The sequence below is a fragment of the Sphaerodactylus townsendi genome, linkage group LG07, assembly GCF_021028975.2.
Source record: "Sphaerodactylus townsendi isolate TG3544 linkage group LG07, MPM_Stown_v2.3, whole genome shotgun sequence".
Classification (NCBI taxonomy): Eukaryota; Metazoa; Chordata; class Lepidosauria; order Squamata; family Sphaerodactylidae; genus Sphaerodactylus; species Sphaerodactylus townsendi.
Window position 1 is genome coordinate 110,190,798 of NC_059431.1, and position 21,317 is coordinate 110,212,114.

General features: G+C 46.0%; 1 protein-coding gene across 1 annotated transcript in view; it reads right to left on the reverse strand.

The window, feature by feature from the left end:
* Positions 1-670: 670 nt before the first annotated feature.
* PLPPR1 (phospholipid phosphatase related 1) overlaps positions 671-21,317 on the reverse strand; it is a 155,069-nt gene continuing 134,422 nt past the window's right edge. Inside the window, exons 4-8 of the mRNA XM_048503383.1 lie at positions 18,078-18,210; positions 9,619-9,869; positions 3,810-3,986; positions 1,849-1,980; positions 671-1,106 (exon numbers count right to left, since the gene is read on the reverse strand). Coding sequence (XP_048359340.1) covers positions 1,074-1,106; positions 1,849-1,980; positions 3,810-3,986; positions 9,619-9,869; positions 18,078-18,210 — 726 coding nt within the window. The 3' untranslated portion in view covers positions 671-1,073. The remainder of the gene's footprint in view (positions 1,107-1,848; positions 1,981-3,809; positions 3,987-9,618; positions 9,870-18,077; positions 18,211-21,317) is intronic.

Sequence of the window (21,317 nt, forward strand, 5' to 3'; positions counted from 1 at the left end):
AGGCTGAAGTTCTCACTCATTCATACAGTCATTGGCAGTGATTGGAAAGAAAATGAGTGGTACGCACATGCTCCAGATAAGCACATGAGCACCCAGGCTATCTCCACAGTTTCCTGTGTTAAAAGCTCCCAGGATGAATATTACATTGAATTTTATCTACACCGAGAAGTTGTGGCTCACATGAACAAGGCTTTCTGGGGCTGGTGACCAAGGAGGCTACAGAGAAAGCTACAAAACCGCGTGAGTCCTCCATACGCAAGCCGTGCAGTCTTCAGTTTCTTTACTGCTGACTTGTCCTCAGCTAGTGCAGAATCCACTGAGGAGATTTTCTGAGCAGCATCACAGACACGCATGGGAGCTCTCCACAAGGGCTCACGGATGGCTTGCCCAACTCCTGCTTGTTTCCACGGGGCTCGGAGAAAAAGCGGGAAATACACAAGAAACTGAGGTCCTCAGCCATGTTGTTACCACGCTGAATTGGGACCCACAGATATATTCTCATGACGAGTAGCCTTAAGGTTTAGATCCAGACATGCTGTGGCAACCCTAAAGTAACATCCCTAAAGGTCAGTGGGAATTAAACTGCAGAATTACAGCAGCGTTGCAGAATCTGGCCCTGTCGGTTAGCGGAAGCATTTTTTCCCCCTCTGGTAACAAAAAGGTAAAAGGGTTTTAGTATTATAATTATCATTTAATTTATTGTGTATATAAAACAAAACCAAAAAAAAAATGGCCTGTGTACAAATATCACAAAACATCAACAATTCCCAAAGATGTAGCGCCTCAGAACACATTATAAACAAGAAAAAGGTCTCTCTCTCTCTTTTTTTTCTTTTCTTTTTTTCTTAAATTCTGGCATAAATATATTAAAGCTGACCAAAAAGGGGGGTGGGGGGGAATTCCAGGGCAAGCTACATCACTTCCTCATACAAAAATGTACAAAACATTAGCTTCTAACTAGACATAACATAATACTGGTCGTCACAGTCTGACACTGAGTATAACTGTGTGATGTCTCGGGAGTATTGTACTGGAGGGCGATTAAAAAATAGCTTCTCTTGTAGTCTTGTCGATCAGGTGACTTCAGTCATAGAGGCGGAATGGTTCTATGGGGAGACAGAGAGGACAAAAAACATAAGAGTGAAATTTAGTATGCTATGAAGGGATCCATCAAGACTCAGGAGAGGTCTTGCTGCTGACATGCAGAGGGACTCAAATTCAATCCACAGCATCTCCGATTAGAAGGATCTGTTCACAGGTGATGCGAAAGACTTATCCCTGAGTCCTAGGAGACCTGCAACCAGAGCAGACAGGACTAACCATTGACAGACCCAATGGCCTGACCCAATATAAGTTAGCTTCAGGTGTTCCTGACTAAACTATACATGAGCTAAAAAAATCTTGGTATTTTTAATGGGCTGAACTATTGAGGGGGCCCAATCATGAGCAATGTTAAGAATAATGGCACACAAATACAAAATAAGGCACCCCCCCCCCCAAAAAAGAGTGAGAATTGATTGGAACGTTCAACAAGGGTAAATTTGAGACCTCTTTTCAGCTTGAGTCCCAGGTCAAAAGGAACTATCTGTTCTTCCTCAGACTGGCCCTAGTAATAAAAATTATACTCTAAAAATACGCTGCTGGATTTCATTTGGGGGGGGGGGATTTTGGTTGATCTTTTTAAAAAAACCCATAAAAAACATAAATCGTCAGTCTAACCAACCGAGGAACTGGATTTTTCTCATGTTTTTCTGACAGCGGCAGGGGTAATGGGAGGGCCAGGGATCAAGACTCCCCTGAATGGATGGATGAAGGGATGAAAATTTAAATGTGAAGGATGGAAGGCACCTGCGCACTCAATGTTTCCAAAGGACTTTCCACTCTTGGAAACGCCATCAGCGGCATCCCTCGCTGTTCGTCTGGCTTTGATTTACAAGGAGCTCCGTGCGTTCCTTTGAAGTTATGGACCACACACATTCCCTGTAGGGTAGGGAAGAAGAGAAATCACTGGAGCTATCGCTGATGTCCTTGAAACAGCAGCAAAAAATGGCTATTTGCTACAGAAGGGGCTTGGCAAGGCATTTGGTGGAAAACAAATTGGCTTCTACAGTGTAAAAAGAAATAATTCTACGAAGATATTATTGTATTGTCGAAGGCTTTCACGGCCGGAATCAGTTGGGTGCTGTGTGGTTTCCGGGCTGTATGGCCGTGTTCTAGCAGCATTCTCTCCTGACGTTTCGCCTGTATCTGTGGCTGGCATCTTCAGAGGATCTGAAGATCTGAAGATCCTCTGAAGGTGCCAGCCACAGATGCAAGCATCAGGCAATACTAGAAATGGCCATACAGCCAGAAACCACAACTAGATATTATTCATTTTTTTCAATCTCGGTATTATTCATTTTTTCCCCCATCTCATTCATTCTTGAAAGGAATGAGGTAAAATACCAGGACTTACAAAGATGCGAGCATACACAATGCGTAATGGAATGATTTCCCACGCTTCTGCAAAGGTCTCTAAGGAGCCGCGGCCACATATCTCTGCATAGCATCTAGTAAAGAAATCAGCCTTTTGCTTGGCTTGGTCCAGCATCAATTCATGCACTGTGGGCTGATATAGATCAGTGCGGTGGATAGCCCCCATAGGGAGACTGTTACCCTGCTGGAAAGCCACTTTAGTGGGACAGCTGCACGTGGTCACCATGTACTTTCCTACTGCTCACAAGCAGCGGTGTAGCTACAATGGGGACATCTGGGGACATTTGTCCTGGGCGACATCATTGTAGGTCACATGGGGGCGCCAAATGGCCTCCCACATAGCCACGTCCCCCTGCTGGGAGGGCACAAGTGCCTCAGAAGCCCAGACTACACACAGGCCCTCTGGCTCTATATGTTAATAAAGGTTGTTTTTTAGCAGGTGCGGGGGGCGCAGCCTCTCAGGGGGTGTGGCAGACAGGCCTGGGAGCCATTTTGCCCTGGGCTTTGGTTCCCAACTTCCCCTCGCCTCTGGTAATAGAAATTAGAAAGTAATAAGGTAGAAAGCCTTTCACAAACTAAGAGTGTCATTGCAGCAAGATGCACTGAAGAAGAGTTCGCAGCGCAATTTTTAAGCGGCGCGCTATGCGTTTTGCTGTTTGTCGTTCCTACTACCCCTTTAACGCTGCGACCTTGGACTCATTGCCTCTACACGCTGCGTTTTGAAAAACATCAATTGGTGGCAGATACGTCTAATATATGTCGGTGCCTATCGGCGGTATGGTGAGTGAACTGTGGCTTCACCATACCCTGAGCTATTTTCCCAGTAAATGTGAATGAAAGAATATATAACAAAAGGCGTTGGTTAGCGCTATGGATACACTTGACAAAGATTATTACGTTTCTAACAATTGGGTGTTTGCCTACATATTGGCACGATTGTCTAGTAAAAACTGTATGGACTTTTGTTCATCATCGTCTTTGTTATTGTTTGTTTATGTCGGTGTAGATACATTTCCATTTTGCACCTTATCCCCTTGCCTTGTAGGCAAGTTTGTTTCTTAATGGTTTTAGCCAACCTTGTTGCTTGCTTTTCTGTAATTGCAATCCTTGCCCTGTGTTTTCTTCCTTTTGAGTGTAGAGGCAGGGGTAGGGGACCTGCGGCTCTCAAGATGTTCAGGAACTACAATTCCCATCAGCCCCTACCAGCATGGCCAATTGTGGCCATGCTGACGAAGAGCTGATAGAGGAATTCAGACTAGTTCTTAAACATCTGGAAGAAACACAGAGTTCTAGAATCGAATAGAAAGGAATATAGCAAAAAACCATTCACTTACCAGAAAGAGAGCTACTGCACTTCCCAAGAGGAAGCCTGCAATAACATCTGAGCAGTGGTTTCGATACTCGGAAACTCGGTTGAGCCCGGTGAGGAATGCGGCACAAAGAGTCCCCAGGCACAACACTGGCTTGGCTAGCCGACTGCTCTTCGTCTTGATTGTACTAGTGATGTACATCTGAAATGCAGCCGGGACAAAGCAGACTTAGAGACATGCGAGACCACTTCCTCCCCACCGAAGTAACTCACATTAATTTAGATTATCTTCTTGTTTATTTCTTTAACATACAAAGTCTGAGCTCTTAGAGCTGCCCTCCAGCCAAGGGAAGCGGCTACTCGATGCGGTCTTGGGGTTAGGGTTCAAATACTTTGAATTCATCCCTTGATAGAGAGGTTAAATATTGACATGTCATCATCTGTTATGAACTTGCTACTCAATGGTTCTTGTGATTCTTATATGTGATATTTATAATGGTAGAACTTGCTGAAGCATTACCCACAGCTAAAGCGTGGTAATTACTCTTCTTAAAATAGTCATGGTAAATTTAGCTCTCTTTGGCTCATTCCGCACATGCAGAATAATGCACTTTCAAACTGCTTTCAGTGCTGCTCTTGCTAAGAGCTGTGTGAATAGCCCTTAAGAATCCACTTTCCACAAAACAAGTTGTAGAAGTGAGGATTTGAAAATGTATTATTTTAATTAGCGTGTCTTGAGGAAGAATTTTCGTTTTGCTGTATACAGGGATGCTGTATGTAGATATCTAATGCATATTTTTTAATGTATTTTAATGGGTTCAGTTAATAAACGGCCCCTTTTTGTTTTTAATATTGTAATATGGTAATTTATAATGCCAATAAAGGCTTCTATCGGAAATAGAAATACTTTGAATGCAGCAGGTCCAAGATTTCATCCCTCACATCTCCAGGTAAAAGATGTCTCTCTGCCTGAAGCCTTGAAGAGCAACTGCAGGTTAAATAGCAACTTGTGAACAGTAACAAGGGTGGTCAAGATGGACCAGTGGGCTGATTTGGGAGTAGGGTCAGACTATGATCCCAAGTTCAAATCCTTGCTCTGCCAAGGAAGCCTACGTGATGACCTTGAGTCAGTCACACAACCTCAGCTGAGACCAACTTCACATGAGTTGTGAGTTTGTTGCATTAGATGCCGAGTGCAGGAGCGCAGAAGAGCAGTCTGCGGCAGCCCCTCCAGCCTTCTGCCATGCACCTTCTGGAGGCTCCTGTTTCCGCTCCCCTATCCCCTGAAAGCCGAGAGGGGAAACCGGGGGAGGCGCCCAAAGGCGAAGTTGTGCTCCTGCGTGCAGCGCACTTTGGCCCGGTTTTAAAAAGTGACAATCTGGTCACCTTAGGATACTGTAATGATAAAAATGAGAAAACTCTAACCAGCCTCAGCAAATACAAATCTGATAAATAAAATATAAATTAAAAAATCTAATACATGCAATTAATAAAAAGATTTTAAAAACTTTTTTAAAAAACTAGACAGACCTCAGATGTATTGATACTCTGACAAAATATAGTGCGATCCTAAACAGAGCTACACCCTTGGGGGCAAAGCACAGTTGGGGATCTTATTCCCCTCGCCCCGGGAAGGTCTATCCAGCAGGAAATCAAAACTGGATATTAGATAACTGCACTCCTTCCCTTGAACCTTCTAATTTTTTCCAGCTTTGGAGATAGACGAGGTGAGGTGGTCTAAAGTGGAACATTTCAATAGGCAAGATGTTTTCGTCTTCATTTCTCTCCGTTCTGTTCTGAGGAAAGGAAATGCTACAGGATCAGGGGAAAGCCTGTATAAGCCCAAGACCAAATCCAGGTCCCTCGTCAGAAAACAGAGATGTCTACGTATGGGGGAACCCCCCTCCCGGATAAAACTTGGGGTGTTAGAACCAGGTGTTGTACTGCCAAATGTTGCAATGCAGGTTTAATTTAGGATGAGCTCACTTTGTGCAAGCAGGCCTCTGGCTTCTTGTCTGCGTCAGATTCTGCCGTCTCCCACTTAAAATAAACCCAATAATGTATTGTTGAAGGTTTTCATGGCCGGAATCACTAGATTATTTGGCGGTAGGTTTTGCGGCGTTTCAGTAAGCATTTTTCTCCTGGCGTTTTAAGCCTTCATCACCAGCGGCTGGCATCTTCCAGAGGATTTAGATTGCCCGTACAAATTGCAGAGTAAGCGTCAGGGCATACTGAAGGCCAACCATCGCCAACCTGGAAAACTTAAAAAAAATCCTAATGCACCGAGCACACAAACACAAACAAAGAGATGGAAGCGTGTTTCAATTCAGTCTCTCAAGTCCGCGACGTTCCAAGGGAAAGTTCATCAGTGGAATCAATGACTCCCTCTGACACAGGTTTTGATTGAAGAAATAAATTTGAGGTATGCTAACATTTTCAAGGACATATTATTTACCTGGATGCAGAGGTATGCGCATAAAATAAATATACATTCAGGGCAGATATTTTTAAAAATCCTTTTCACCAAAAGATGAGAGGAGATTTTTGAATTAATCTGCCATTTTCTGGACTTCCTTTGTTCTAGAATGTTCTGCTTTGGTCCTAGTGTATGGTGACCAGATGTCCCGCTTTTGGCGGAACAGTCCGCTAACCAAAACAATTTGTCCACTCGTCAGCGGAGTTTTTTTTTTGAACCCGTCCGATTTTTTTGGAAGGCTGCGCTGCCTTCTGAAGTGTCCCAGAGGCGGTGTGAAAGCCTCCACTTACGTGGCACTAAATGGGGCAGGGCGCACTGCCTTCACAGAAATCCCGGTTTCCATGCCGAAGCAGGGCCCCAGAAGGCAGTATCCTCGGCAATGCCCTTTCCCTAGTATCTTGTGGCCCCACCGCGCCGAGGTCCCAGTTTACAAAGGTGACAATCTGGTCACCTTATCCTAGTGCCTTGGGGATGAATGAGGTAAGCGAAGCATTCTAGAACAAAGAAAATACAGGAAATAGTGGATGAATTCACAAATCTCCTCTCCTCTTTCAGGATTACGGTGACTCCTATTATGGTGTTGTACTGTGGAGGAGTTCAACATGTTTATAAGATTTAATATCCCCATTTAACGCTACTCTGTAATATAAGGATGCTTATCTTCAAAGGTCTTTCTCTAAAAACAATGAGCCGTTGCATAATAACTGGATCTGAGGCCAGCTACTGAAAACATCCTTTTGCTTACTACAACGTGGATGGTTTCTACTTTCAGGTTTTATTTCTGTACCTCCCACTCTCTCAACTGAGAAGAATGGTGCTTCAGCACTGTATAGTGCAAATCTACAGCCCTGGGATGGCAGCTGGAAAGTCAAAAGATTCCAACTTAAGAGTCAGATCAGATGAGACACAGGAAGATCCATGATTTATTATTTCCAGTGTTTTAAAAGCAACATGCAGTCCCAAATTATAGCAGAATGCTATTCAAAATCAGCTGGAGGCTATACAGAAAGGGGAGAGGTTTTTAGTTCTCGTTTCAGCATTATTTTGCAGAATCAAAGGCTGAGGATCATACGGTTACAGTATCCCTTTAAGGAAAAATAGAGGGATGTCTCCTTTCCTTTAAATGGCTGAAAACAATGTGTGTGTGTGTGGGGGGGGGGTGTTGTGTGTTTCGATTAGTGTAGCATCCCTTTCCAATGCAACCTCAGTCTGAATCACAGCTGTGTATGTAAGGTACTTCTGAAAGGCTAATGGCCCAATCCGGATTTGGGGGGGTGAGTAAAATTGGGGTCTGGGAGCAGTGAAGGTCCGTGCTGGCACATTGCCCCCCATCCCCTCGACGGTGTAAGAGAAACTACATAATAGGTGTGAATCAGATCTCTGAAAATTCCAGTGTGCATGCATTCCTCTTGTTCAGTTGATGTGGTAACTATGAGTATCAGGAGGGTCAACACTGACCTACTGGTACACGGAAGTTGGCATAACTCTGCTGACATCAGGGCTAGGATTGGGCCTCATTGGAACCAAGCTGGGAAGAAATGGCACTGACACTGGTATCTCTTAAACCCAAGAATGGCGTACTATTACATTTACAAAAGAGGTGGTGCAAATTAATCTAAGCTTACTAAGCTTACTGAACTCAATGAAGATGGATAAACAATTGCCTCCTGCACTTCTTACTCTGCTACTCTGAGGCCCCTTCCGCACAGCAAATGTATAACGGGTTGCAGTTGGGATGAAGGAACCCATTTTCCTGTTTTTGCGTTCACACGCATCCATGCAGGCAGCAACTGGACCCCATGGAATCAATCAATCAATCAATCAATCAATCAATCAATCAATCAATCAATCAATCAATCAATCAATCAATCAATCAATCAACCTATGTATGTTTGTATGTTTGTATGTTTGTATGTTTGTATGTATGTATCCATCCATCCATCCATCCATCCATCCATCCATCCATCCATCCATCCATCCATCCATCCATCCATCCATCCATCCATCCATCCATCCATCCCACCATCCATCCCACCATCCATCCAAATCCAATCCGATCCATCCATCGTCCGTCAGTAAATCCATCCGTCAAAATCCGTCAAATCCATCCAATCCATAATCAAATCCAAATCCGTCAAAATCCATTCAAATCCGATCAATCCGATCGTCCGTCGAATCCGTCCATCCCGATCGATCCGTCAGAATCCGTCGTCAGATCCGTCATCCGTCCGTCAATCAAATCCGTCAAGTCCGTCCGTCCATGATCCCGTCCACTTAAATCGTCCGCGATCCGTCCACCGTCACCGCCGCCCGCCCCACCCCCGCCCTTGTCAATCCATCCATCCATCCCGTCCGTCAAATCCACCATCCGTCCGCCATCCGTCCATGCGTCCCGCCGTCCGCCGCCGCCCGCCACCCGCCCACCCGCCCGTCCGTCATCGTCCGTCCGTCCGTCCGTCAAATCCGTACTGTGTGCCAACTTGGAAGGGTGCTTGGCACAGTCTGGGTTTGGCAATGTGGCGTGCCTTCACCTGGAGACACATCTATTTTTTAAAATTACTACACAGGCATGCGCAAATGAACCCCCACAGCCATGCCGATGTCCCACGATATGACCATCTGCACCTGCGTAGCTATGCAGATGCAAGTCGCAAAAATTTTTTAAAAAGAAAATGGGAGACGAATAAAGCGCCTCATTCCCGGCCATTTGCTCACGAGCAGCTGCAACTCAGGATTTTTTACAAGAGACTTTAGCTTACGTTTTAGCGATTTTAAAAACCCGAAGTTTGGGAGAAAGGAAATAGCATGGGAACAAGACTTCGTTTGGGTTTAGGTAGGTTTGGGACCTATGTGAAATACCCCCCCCCATGGTTTTTTTCTACACCCCATGTTTATTGGCCCATGCCAAAGGGGCCTGATGGATCACAATTTTCCAACAAACTCTGAAGCCAATCTCAGAAACTATAAGCCACATACAAGTTGACAACTTCAGACAAAAGTGGGAACAAGTATTTGACTACTCCATAGGAAGAACTACATAGACATAGGCTCATTCCGCACATGCAGAATAATGCACTTTCAAACTGCTTTCAGTGCTCTTTGAAGCTGTGCGGAATGGCAAAATCCACTTGCAAACAGTTGTGAAAGTGGTTTGAAAACACATTATTTTGCGTGTGCGGAAGAGGCCATAGAAAACTATCACGTCAGGTATAAAACTGATGTTAGCAATGGTACCGTTTCACAAGAATTGCATCACATTATTCTACAGTTGTGGCACTTAGTCCTATGGAGTGGATTCCCAAGTGATATAACAAAAATAAAAATAAGATAAAAGCAGACATTTTTTAAATGTACTTACCGTAGCATATAAGGCTGAATAAATGCTTAAAGCAGCATGTTTGGATGGAAAGGATCTCCTTGCCTTCTCGATCACATCTTGGTCTCCAGTGCAGATATTCCCATTGTTTACAAACTGATGATGAGCCCGGCAGTCACTCCCAGTGTAGTTGGGTTTACACACAGTTAAGAAATAGGGTGCCAAGTTGCCTGTCACAACTTGGCCGGCATTTACAAATATGTCGGTGGCAAAAAGGCCAAAGGCGAACACTCCTGTGGAAAGTTAAAAAGTAAAGTAAAATGCCAGTGGGATTATAATTCCTGGAATGTCATGGGAATGGGAGCGTATATAAAATGTCTCCTCTTAGAAAATAAATGTAAAACTTGCTATAGAGATGGGAGAGAGGAAGATGGCATGGTATTGCTCAATCCTGCGAGATATTGGAAGCGAAGAAGAAGAAGAAGAAGAAGAAGAAGAAGAAGAAGAAGAAGAAGAAGAAGAAGAAGAAGAAGAAGAAGAAGAAGAAGAAGAAGAAGAAGAAGAAGAAGAAGAAGAAGAAGAAGAAGAAGAAGAATTCGGATTTATACCCCACCTTTCTTTCCTGTAAGGAGACTCAAGGTGGCTTACAAACTCCTTTCCCTTCCTCTCCCCACAACAGATACCTTGTGAAGTAGGTGGGGCTGAGAGAGTTCCAAAGAACTGTGACTAGCCCAAGGCCACCCAGCAGGGATGTAGGAGTGCGGAAACACATCTGGTTCACCAGAGAAGCCTCTGCCACTAAGGTGGAGGAGTGGCAAATCAAACCCGGTTCTCCAGATTAGAATCCACCTGCTCTTAACCACTATACCACGCTGGCTCCCAAGAAGGCTCAGTACTAGGATGGAAGAGGAAGACTCTGCAGTGGAATACATGGAGGGTCCTTAAGACATCCGTGAGACCCAGAATGTTGCCATTTTTGCTCAATGATTGACTGATTATGTCAAGGCCCAGTATCTGGCACTGAAGGCTAAACCTGGCTCAAATTAGAACCAGGAACACCCAAAGAGTAACAAGTTTTTGTCAGAGAGGCTTACAATCACCTTCCCTGATCCTCCCCACAACAAACACCTTGTGAGGTAGATGGGATTTGACAAGTGCCAGTAACACAATCCAGTAATGAAGGAGTTAATTGTTGCATGCTAATTAGTTAGTGAGGTCAGAAGTCAGTGACCAGGTAATTGATACCTATTGGTTGGGTGGGCTACATGCAGGTCTGCACGTAGGCTTTAGATATATCTTCTTTGTGTTGCACTCTGCACGTGTTCAGTACAGTTCAGTTCAGTTCACTCTATCCATAGCTTAGTAGCCATGTAATAGTCTAAGCAGCAAGCTGGCTGTTGGTGCTAGCTAGTAAGAAGGGGTTTATTGTTTTTCTTCCAAGTTTCCCTTCCCTGTAGTAAGTAAACTTTATTTCAGTAAAGCAACTGGTCTCTGCCTCATTATTGCATTAACTCTGCTAATTAAGTATTTGTCCACACGACAGAGATAGACGGGGCTGAGATACTTCTGAAGAAGCTGTGACTGGCCCAAGGTCACCCAGCAGGCTTCAGGCGTAGGACTGGGGACACAAACCTTGTTCTCCAGATTTGAGTTTGCAACTCTTAACCACTATACCATGCTGGCTGTCAAGAGATCACCAAAGAATGAGTTTAATGCAAAGACTGAAAAAGTATTTCGATACACTTCCTATCTGTGTTCTTTAGACAATGTAATGTTTACCATAATATTCTCAACAACTGTGAGTACACTAGATGGGGTAATTTAATGGTGCAAAGAATAGATACTTTCAGAATGCTAAGAGGAAGGGGAAGATAACAATGCATTGTCGAAGGCTTTCACGGCCGGATTCAACTGGTTCCGGTAGGTTTTCCAGGCTGTGTGGCCATGGTCTGTCCCAGGGTGGGGAACCAGTCAGTAAGTGTTTGGGTGGAACTTATTATGCAAAGATGTGGTTGATAGTATTGTATTGTGGGTGGGGCTTATCAGTCCAGGGACATGGACAATATATACCCCAAACATTTCCTTCTTTCTGGACACAGTGGGCCTTTCCCCACTTACGATTTGCTGTGCGCCACTCCCAGCACGAGCGATTTCCGGGGAACCCACTACCCTGCACGGGGCAGTCAGAAGGTGCCGTTTCTTCCAGCATCAGAAATGATGCGCGCTGAAGGGACGTTGGAGCACAGAGTCGGGGCGGCTGCGTTGTCGCTGCCCAGACTCGTGGGGAGCACCTCTGGACCACGCGCTATTTGGGGGCAGTAGCACGCAGCAAACGGTAAGTGGGGAAAGGGCCAGTGTGTGACAGACTTCCCTCTGTGATACACCTCTGAAGATGCCAGCCACAGATGCAGGCGAAACGTTAGGAACAAGACCCACCAGGCCACGGCCACACAGCCCGGAAAACCCACCAGAACCAGGGAAGATAACAGATTACGAGTTGGATTCAGCTATCTTTTTACTCTCTATCTCACTTAATTGCCACCTTTACTCAAGTTTCTAGCCATCAAAAAAATTCTACTTGCTTAAAAAAAGATGTACATCTAGCACACCCCTGCTGCTGTTCAGTTGGGAAACTGAAGATTCCCACCCTGCACCTGTTGTTACATAAATCTAATGCTAGGTAATTAAACACAGCTGCCTTGCTGACACTAAAGTTTTGGAATACATTTCAGCATCAGGATTAAGACTTCTACTTAACCCTTCTGGCTGGCAAGGAAATGAAAATCACACAAGCTTCCTATTACATCTGACGACACCGAAGGAGAAATTATGTAAGCCTTGGTCTCTTGCAGAAAAAACTCCAGTTTTATTATTCAACTGGCCTCCAGTTAGAGACAGCAGCTTTTACAGCAATGGAAGGTGGCATTCTTAATTGCATGTGATCCATGCAACGGTCACCTCCAGGTTAGACTATTGCAACTCACTCTACGCCGGCCTTCCCTTGCGGCTGATCCGGAAACTGAAACTGGTCCAGCATGCGGCAGCACGTTTGCTCACGGGAGGTGCCATCAGAGACCACATCATGCCCGTGTTGCATCGCTTGCACTGGCTCCCAGTTGAGTTCCGGACTGTCTTCAAGGTATTGGTGTTAATCTTTAAGGCCTTACGCAGTCTGGGACCCTCGTACCTACGAGACCGTCTGGCCCCATATGTCCCATGTCGGTCTCTGCGCTCAGCAGAGGCCAATTTGCTGGTGATCCCCGCCCCCTCCATGATGCGGCTGGCCTCCACCTGGGCCAGGGCTTTTACGGCCCTGGCCCCTGCCTGGTGGAATGCTCTCCCTCCAGCTGTCCGGGCCCTGCGGGACCTTAACGAGTTCCGCAGGGCCTGCAAGACTCAGTTATTCCACCGGGCCTTTGGGGAGTCCAGCTGCTGATAAGGTGCCCGGAAACAACTTAAGGCCCTCTGTTCCATCCTGGAGGAGTTTTTAATAGTTGGATGCCGTCTGTATTTTAATTGGTTTATAGAAATTGAACGCTGCTTTTAACTTTATATATGTTTTATGTATCCACTTGTACTGTCATTGTGGTAAACCGCCCTGAGCCCTCCGGGGGAGGGCGGTATATAAGTGGAACAATAAATAAAATAAAATAAATAAATTGCAAGTAACTGGCTGCAGACAAGCATCGCATTTTCTGAAAACCTAGGTTGTGGCATGACAAGCTACTATGGTTACCATATATACTCGCGCATAAGTCGAGGTTTTCAGCCTTTTTTTAAGGCTGAAAAATGCCCCCCTTGACTTATACGCGGGTCCCACTTACCGGTAATTCTTGGGTGGTGTTCCCCCTGTCCTTTCTTCGCTCTGATCTGCCTTCTTCTCTGCCGCCCCTCTTTCAGCCATTCTCTGTGCTTAGTTTTCTGTTTCACTTTTGACTGGCAGGCCCCCTCACTAACGCACCCTTTTTTTCCCTTTCCCGGCAGGCTGTAAGACTTGGTTCAGAGAAGCTGCCTGTTGGGCAGCCTGCCTCTATGATTTTTTCTTAAAGGGGCAATGCTTGCAAAGATTGCTTAAGCTGGCCTTTGGAGCGTTACCCTTTAAAGAAAACCACAGAGGCAGACTTTGCCCAACAGGCAGCTTCTCTGAACCAAGTCTTACAGCCTGCAGAAGGGGGGAGGGAAATGGGTGCGTTAGTGACTGCTTCTGCCTTCTTCTCTGCCGCCTTTTTCTCTGCCGCCGCCTTTCAGCCGCTTTCTGTGCCTCGTTCTCCTCTGCCTTTTCCACCAACACCTCCCATACCGTTCACACTCCAAGGCCCCTAGTTTATTCCCTCTCCCCAGACCCACTTTGCCCCTCTTTAAAAAGCCTCCCAAAGGCTTCTGGGGCGCTCCTTTCCCCCAACTGCGGCTCCTTTGCCTGCTCAGCGCTCCACCTCCCCATGGACCTTTCCCACCCTCGACTTATACGCGAGTCAATAAGGTTTCCCAGTTCTTCAAGGCAAAATTAGGTGCCTCGACTTATACGCAGATTGACTTATACGTGAGTATATACGGTATATGGAAGTCATGCTGATTAAGAAGCTAACAGATCAGGGTGGGGGTGGGGGAGAAGAACCATGTATACTGCCAGGAGGGAAAGCATAATGAAGTGAGACTTTGTCAACCTTGGGGCTATTAGCCTGGAGACACCCTGGTGCTAGAGAGACAGACAGCTAGGATCAGCAGAGGTTTGGGTTACTGTCTTGAGATGGCAAAACAGACTGTATCACTTCAGACGATAGGTAGGGCTTTCAGAAGACAGAAAACCCTAACCCTGACCTGCTTGGGGATGGGACGCTGGATTCAAGGCACTGGAATTGGAGCCAACAAGATTAGAGCTTAGACATTGTTCTAGCAAAGGCTGAGGGTCAACTGGGAGGATAAGTCTCGTGTCACGGCAGAAAACTTCCCAGACGGGATCCATGTTCTCCACCAACACTGGACAGTCTAGCATTCACCCAAGACTCTGTGGTTTCACCAGAGTTTGGGTTGAATCCTAAAGTGTCAGGCCAGAGTGATTATGTCACTTCTGGTTTCATGACGTCAACAGCAGGCTTCCTCCCCAAATTCTCCTGCTAGTGGTGCTGACTGCAGCTCTCGTTCCTAACATGAATTGAGAGCTTAAATACTAGTGCAAGGTGATGGAGATGCAGTCCTCAACTTTCCAGGAGCCAGTATCTGATGACACTAGAATACAAAAGCTACCTCGGATCAGGTGATAATAATCATGCTGCCGCTTCCCTGCCTCAGCCTCTGGTACTTGCATGGGTGACTAGAGAGCAGGGGACATGCCTCAATGGGAGGGCCCCTGCTTGGAACGCAGAAGGTCCCCAGCATCTGCAGATAAAAGAATCAAGTGACAAGTGATGTGAAAGACGTCCACTAGAACAGCAGTGGCGCAGGCGGTTAAGAGCTCGTGTATCTAATCTGGAGAACCGGGTTTGATTCCTCGCTCTGCCGCTTGAGCTGTGGAGGCTCATCTGGGGAATTCAGATTAGCCTGTGCACTCCCACACACACCAGCTGGATGACCTTGAGCTAGTCACAGCTTCTCAGAGCTCGCTCAGCCCCACCTACCTCACAGGGTGTTTGTTGTGAGGGGGGAAGGGCAAGGAGATTGTAAGCCCCTTTGAGTCTCCTACAGGAAAGAAAGGGGGGATATAAATCCAAACTCTTCTTCTTCTTCTATGACCCCAGAGAGCCACTGCCAGTCTGAATATGTAATTCTGACTTTGAAAGAGCAATAGTCTGACACGGTATTCAAGACAGCTTCCTTTGTTCAAGTGGCGTGGTCTGAGCCTAAAGGAAAATATCAACCACATCTCTCTGGTAAGGTGAGGTCTGGCCCTTTCAAACCTTTGCAGAATAAGTCTAACACAGCTCATGAGTCTGTCTTTGAACAAGTCCTGTGGTGACTTATCCAGAACTACATGAGTCTGTGACTAAGGAATCGTTCCAGAAGGCGGCTCGAGAAACAAAAGTTATATCCGAATCTCCTCTACAGTCTGAGTCCTTGACCTATCCAACTTCTCAGCAAAGAAAAAGAGAGAGAGATCATGCTCTGGATCAAACCCTAATAAAAACAAAGGTTGCTGTGGAGGTTCTCACTATGACAGCCAAGAATAAGTTAAGTCACATAAGTGAAGAGAGAAATGACACCTGGGGACAACACCTGCTCCAGGTGCCCCTCCATGCCCCCCGCACTTGGTGGCAGGGATCGAGGGCAGGAATGGCTTGGATGCGCACCGCACATCTGAGCTGCTTCCCCCCCCCCGCCTCCCTGCAGGCTGCCTCCTGCCCTCCCAAGGAAGGGCACCACAGCAGGCGGCTCAGGGACTAACCTGCCACCGCAATGCCTGCCCAAGCTGCCCCTGAACCCCACCCCCAAGGGCCTGGGGAGGGAAGGAGGCAGCTCGGACGGGCACCAAGACAGCAGGCTGGCTCTGTCTTTATGCGCCTCCCCTGTGCCAACCCAGCTCTTCTGAACTGGGTCAGCGTGGGGGAGGAGGGGGTGCAGGGTGATTTTGTGCCCCCTGCCATTGTGCCCGGGGTCTTTGACCCCCCTTGTCCCCATGGACAGTACGCCCCTGCAGAAGTGCAAGGCTTTTTAACACGATCCCTGCAGGCAAGTTTATCTGATTCATTTATTGCATCTGGCGGAATGTGCTGGGGCAGCATAGTGGTGCTGAGCACCTCAAAACAGACAGGGCCCCTTCATCAGTGGGTAACCTTAGGCCAGACACTCAGGAGCAGCAGTGGCGTAGTGGTTAAGAGCAGGTGCATTCTAACCTGGAGGAACCGGGTTTGATTCCCAGCTCTGCCGCCTAAGCTGTGGAGGCTCATCTGGGGAATTCAGATTAGCCTGTGCACTCCCACACACACCAGCTGGGTGACCTTGGGGTAGTCACAGCTTCTCGGAGCTCTCTCAGCCCCACCCACCTCACAAGGTGTTTGTTGTGAGGGGGGAAGGCCAAGGAGATTGTCAGCCCCTTTGAGTCTCCTGCAGGAAAGAAAGGGGAGATATAAATCCAGACTCCTCCTCATTTGCAACTCCAAAGGGTTGTTGTGAGGATAATGTGGAGGAAAGGAGAACAACGTCTGTTGCCCTCCATACAGAGAGATGGTATAAATATGTGCTAAACAAACACACAATAAATCAAATAAAAACACACAAATAAAAACAACTTTGAGGAGGAATGGAGAAAATACTTCCATGTGCTCCACTGAAGTGCTTTTCCTCTGCCTGGATTCAAAAGTGCTAGATGGAATAGTTGCTAGGTTTTTCCAGCCTGTTGGATCCAGCCTGCTGGGCTGCACATCCCAAGGAGGGGAAATGACCAAGTCACAGGGGAGCTCTGTCAGGGGAGCTCTCATTTCTTCTCATTTTACACATTTGTAGGGTGTTTCTCAACAATGGCTCTGTCCCCGCACGTTTGAATTCACCGAATGCAGCTGAACAAAAATAGGTTCTACATGGGGAATTCTCCCGAGGTAAAACACAGTAGGAAGGCTGTTACGGTTTCAAATGCTAGTTTCTTAGCAATTACCTTGACAAAGTCTCTGGTGAGTAGAAAGAGGAAAACTAAACGTGTTTGTTTTGACCAGATCTTCTATAGTTCTTTAAAAAAACACACTCAGGCCCCTCCCGCACATGCAGAATAATGCATTTTCAATCCACTTTCACAATTGTTTGCAAGTGGATTTTGCTATTCCGCACAGTAAACTCCAGCTTCAAGGTGCATAGTAAGTGGATTGAAAGTGCATTATTTTGCATTTGCAGGCCTTTCATTCTCTGCATTTATATCTTGTATTTCCTGTCTTCACCTCAGTAGCTTCCACTTGTTTGTCCCCTGGAGTCAAATTTTAGATTGTATGGTTCTTGGGTAAGGATCTGGGTTCTTGTGCTCTGCACAACACATTGATAGTGCTATACATATTACGATTACTATTACAAATATCCTACATATAAACCAATGTTGTGGCATGGGTTTTGGTATGCGTTTAACTACTGCCTTAAAAAAAACACACCCTTGGCTATCCCTGTATACAGATATTCCCTCCTGAGAGATAACCCTGCAAATCGTGCTGTCCTGCACACTGGCTATCTATTGGACCATCTGCCAATCCCCTCCCTTCCCAGGGTTTGATCACTGGGGTTGGGTGCCAGACGTCTCCTATTATTAATCAATTATTTATTGAAGGTTATTACTGCTGCCATAGTTTTATAGTTTTAAGGCTTTGTATTTTAACTGGGGTTATTTGATTTGCTTTATTGTATTGTTGTTTGTTGTGCACCGCTCTGAGCCCTTTGGGGGTAGGGCGGTTTACCAAATAAATGAATGAATGAATGAATGAATGAATGAATGAATGAATGAATGAAATTCTGCTCAGCTAAACTAGACTCCTGTTGCAAGGGGTGGTTCCTTCAGTTTCCGTAAGCATGCCGCATTTCTCATGGCTTACCTATAAATCGAATAATTCTCCGAAGTAATGGATTCAGGTAACAGCATTCTCCCGTCAAAATGGTTTTCTCCTGGACAATCAGGCTTTGTCTGGTAGACTTGATGAAATACATGGATATCTCTCCAATAAAAATCTGCAGAAGGGAGCAGGGGGAAAAAAAAGACCATAACGTCACAAAGAACAATCTGATAATTGTTGACAGGCTTAGGTAGTCACAATTTGTTTCTGCCGCTGGAATCCTCTGTTTGTGGCTAAGGAAAGCTAAGATCTTTACCCGTAGCACGTGAGAATTCCCATGCTTGTATTTGCCAAATGAACCAACACTGCTGAGAGTGAGGTGGCCAACCTCCAGATGGGGCCGGAAGAGCCCCCACCCACCCCCATTTACGACTGATCTACATGCAAAATACATCAATTCTCAGGAGCAAATGGTTGCTTTGGACTCTGTGGCATTATATCCCTTCCCTCTCTCTCCAGGCCACCAACTCCAAATTTCCAGAAACTTGACATCCCTATCCAAGAGCCAGAATGGGTCCCTAGACAAGGATTCTCTCCATACCCCACCTCCGACACCTACCAGACCCAACCTCATCATCTGTATTTTTCTCTCCCATTTGAACGGGGCCACTTGGCACACTACCTATATTGTTTAATAAATCCTGTTCAAAGGAGAGCCATAATGCTTGCCAGGTTTAATGTTATGCCTTCTGCCTTGTTACATGGCAGATTTAACAAGCAAGAAAAGGCTAAAAGATTGTGCCCATGTAACAATGGCTCAGTTGAATCTCTGGCCCACCAATTACTACACTGTCTCAGATTCAAGGAAATCAGATCCAAGTATGTGAATCTTACTCCTTTACATTTACCCCATCTCCCCGATTTAATTAGATTACACTACTTGTTGGACAACCCTGATCCTTCTCTCTGTATGATAGTGGCAGACTTTCTCCTGGAAATTACTAAACGCCAGTAGATGTCCTTCGACCTGTATTGTATATGCTTTTAATCTGTTTTGTATTACTGTTGTACTGTTGTCTATGCCAATAAAGGCTTGCTTCATCTAGAGGAGAGCAAATTACCTGACTTGAGCAAATTACCAGACTTGGCTTTTGGGATAACCAGGGCCCCCAAAATGATGTCCTCCAATTATTCCCCCTATTAGCAGCCTTGAAGATATCCAAATAAAAGACCACTATGCAAAGATCAGTGGCGGAGCAAGGGAAAACTGCGCCCAGGGCATGCGTGCGCCCTGTGCTCCTGCCACGCCCCCGCCCGCCCCCAGAATGCCCTTGCCACGCCCCTGAAGTGGCGCACGCCTGATGCATGGTGCACCCCCTGTCCCCTTGGCGCTACGCCACTGGCAAAGATTCACCCTGCCCTCCTGCACTACGCAAATCCAACTTTGTGTGTATACAAATGAGCTGACTCATGGTGACCTCAACAAGGGGCTTTCAAGTGAGAAGCAGAGGTGGTTTGTCATTGCCTTTGTCTGGAGAGTCTTCTTTGGAATCTCCCTCCAAGTACTGGCCTTGCTTAGCTTTCGAGATCTGATGAGATTGGCCTATATCAGTGGTGGCGAACCTATGGCACTCCAGATGTTCAAGGACTACAATTCCCATCAGCCCCTGCCAGCATGGCCAATTGGGAATTGTAGTCCTTGAACATCTGGAGCACCATAGGTTCGCCACCACGAGCCTATATCATGCTGCCTTCCCTCCCAAGTCCAACTCTAGCATCACATCAAAATGCACATGATTGTCTTGAGACCCTGATCAGCTTCGGCCAATGACAGCACCAAATATTGAGGCAGATGGACCAATGATCTGACTCAATACAAGGCAGTTTCTCCCGGGTCTCCTCCCTATCATCTCCTCCTGGAACGCTCCTTTCATGTTGATACCGGCTTGCCACATTGCTTTGAGTGACAAGAGGCTAAGCCTGGATTCAGCATAAGTGGGAATTTGTGTAGCTACATATTTAACATCTGAAAGCATGAGAGGAACGAACTAAATTAATCAGGAGGAGGAAGGCTCGGCAGCTAAAGAGAGCAGAAGAAGAGAACGAGGCACTTCGTGAACCCCCTCAGCTAAGAAAATTCTGAAAGGAAGGTTGAGGACAAGCTGCAAATTGCAGGCATTCTCCTCCTCAGGCGTCTTCATTTCCCATTTTCAAGGCTCGACATCAGAACCCTGAAGTCTGAGGGGATTTTTTCCCCCTTTTGCAATATAGAAGTCTCTCCCACTGAGAGGGACTGTAAAATCAGAAATGGGTTCGTCAGTATTTTCTCAAAGACCAGCTAGAGAGGGATTTATCAGTATTTGTTTTTCCTCAAGCGTGGTGTAGTATAAAATACAAAAAGGGAAATTGAAGCAATCCTACTGGTCATAGGTCTGCCTGTTTTCATATACTTTGTAGGTGTATTGTTTGTTTATTTATGAAACCATAAGGTCCCACCCTATAGACAGAAGGTCCCACACTACAGATAGAAAACCCCACACTACAGATTCAGGTCTTACACTACATATAGAAGGTCTTTTTTGATAGGGATGGCGACCCCAGGAATGAAGAAGAAGAAGAAGAAGAAGAAGAAGAAGAAGAAGAAGAAGAAGAAGAAGAAGAAGAAGAAGAAGAAGAAGAAGAAGAAGAAGAAGAAGAAGAAGAAGAAGAAGAAGAAGAAGAAGAAGAAGAGGAGGAGGAGGAGGAGGAGGAGGAGGAGGAGTTTGGATTTATATCCCCCCTTTCTCTCCTGTAGGAGACTCAAAGGGGCTTACAATCTCCTTGCCCTCCCCCCCACAGCAAACACGCTGTGGGGTGGGTGAGGCTGAGAGAGCTCTGAGAAGCTGTGACTAACCCAAGGTCACCCAGCTGGCATGTGTGGGAGTGCACAGGCTAATCTGAATTCCCCAGATAAGCCTCCACAGCTCAGGCGGCAGAGCTGGGAATCAAACCCGGTTCCTCCAGATTAGATACACGAGCTCTTAACCTCCTACGCCACTGCTGAAGAAGAACTTAGTTAATTTATCTTCCTGAGGATTACTGGAAAAGGAACAATCTCTCTTGAGTTTGGGGTTGGGCTTCGTGCCCAATCTGCTATACAATCCCTTCCAAACTCAGATTGACTTGCACACATTGATAACTTTACTGAAATTGAAAGCCTTTTTTGGCAATTCCCCTGATGCAAGACTGACTTAGAGCTAAGTCTACATATACTTCGCCCACTGAACACTATTTGATACGATC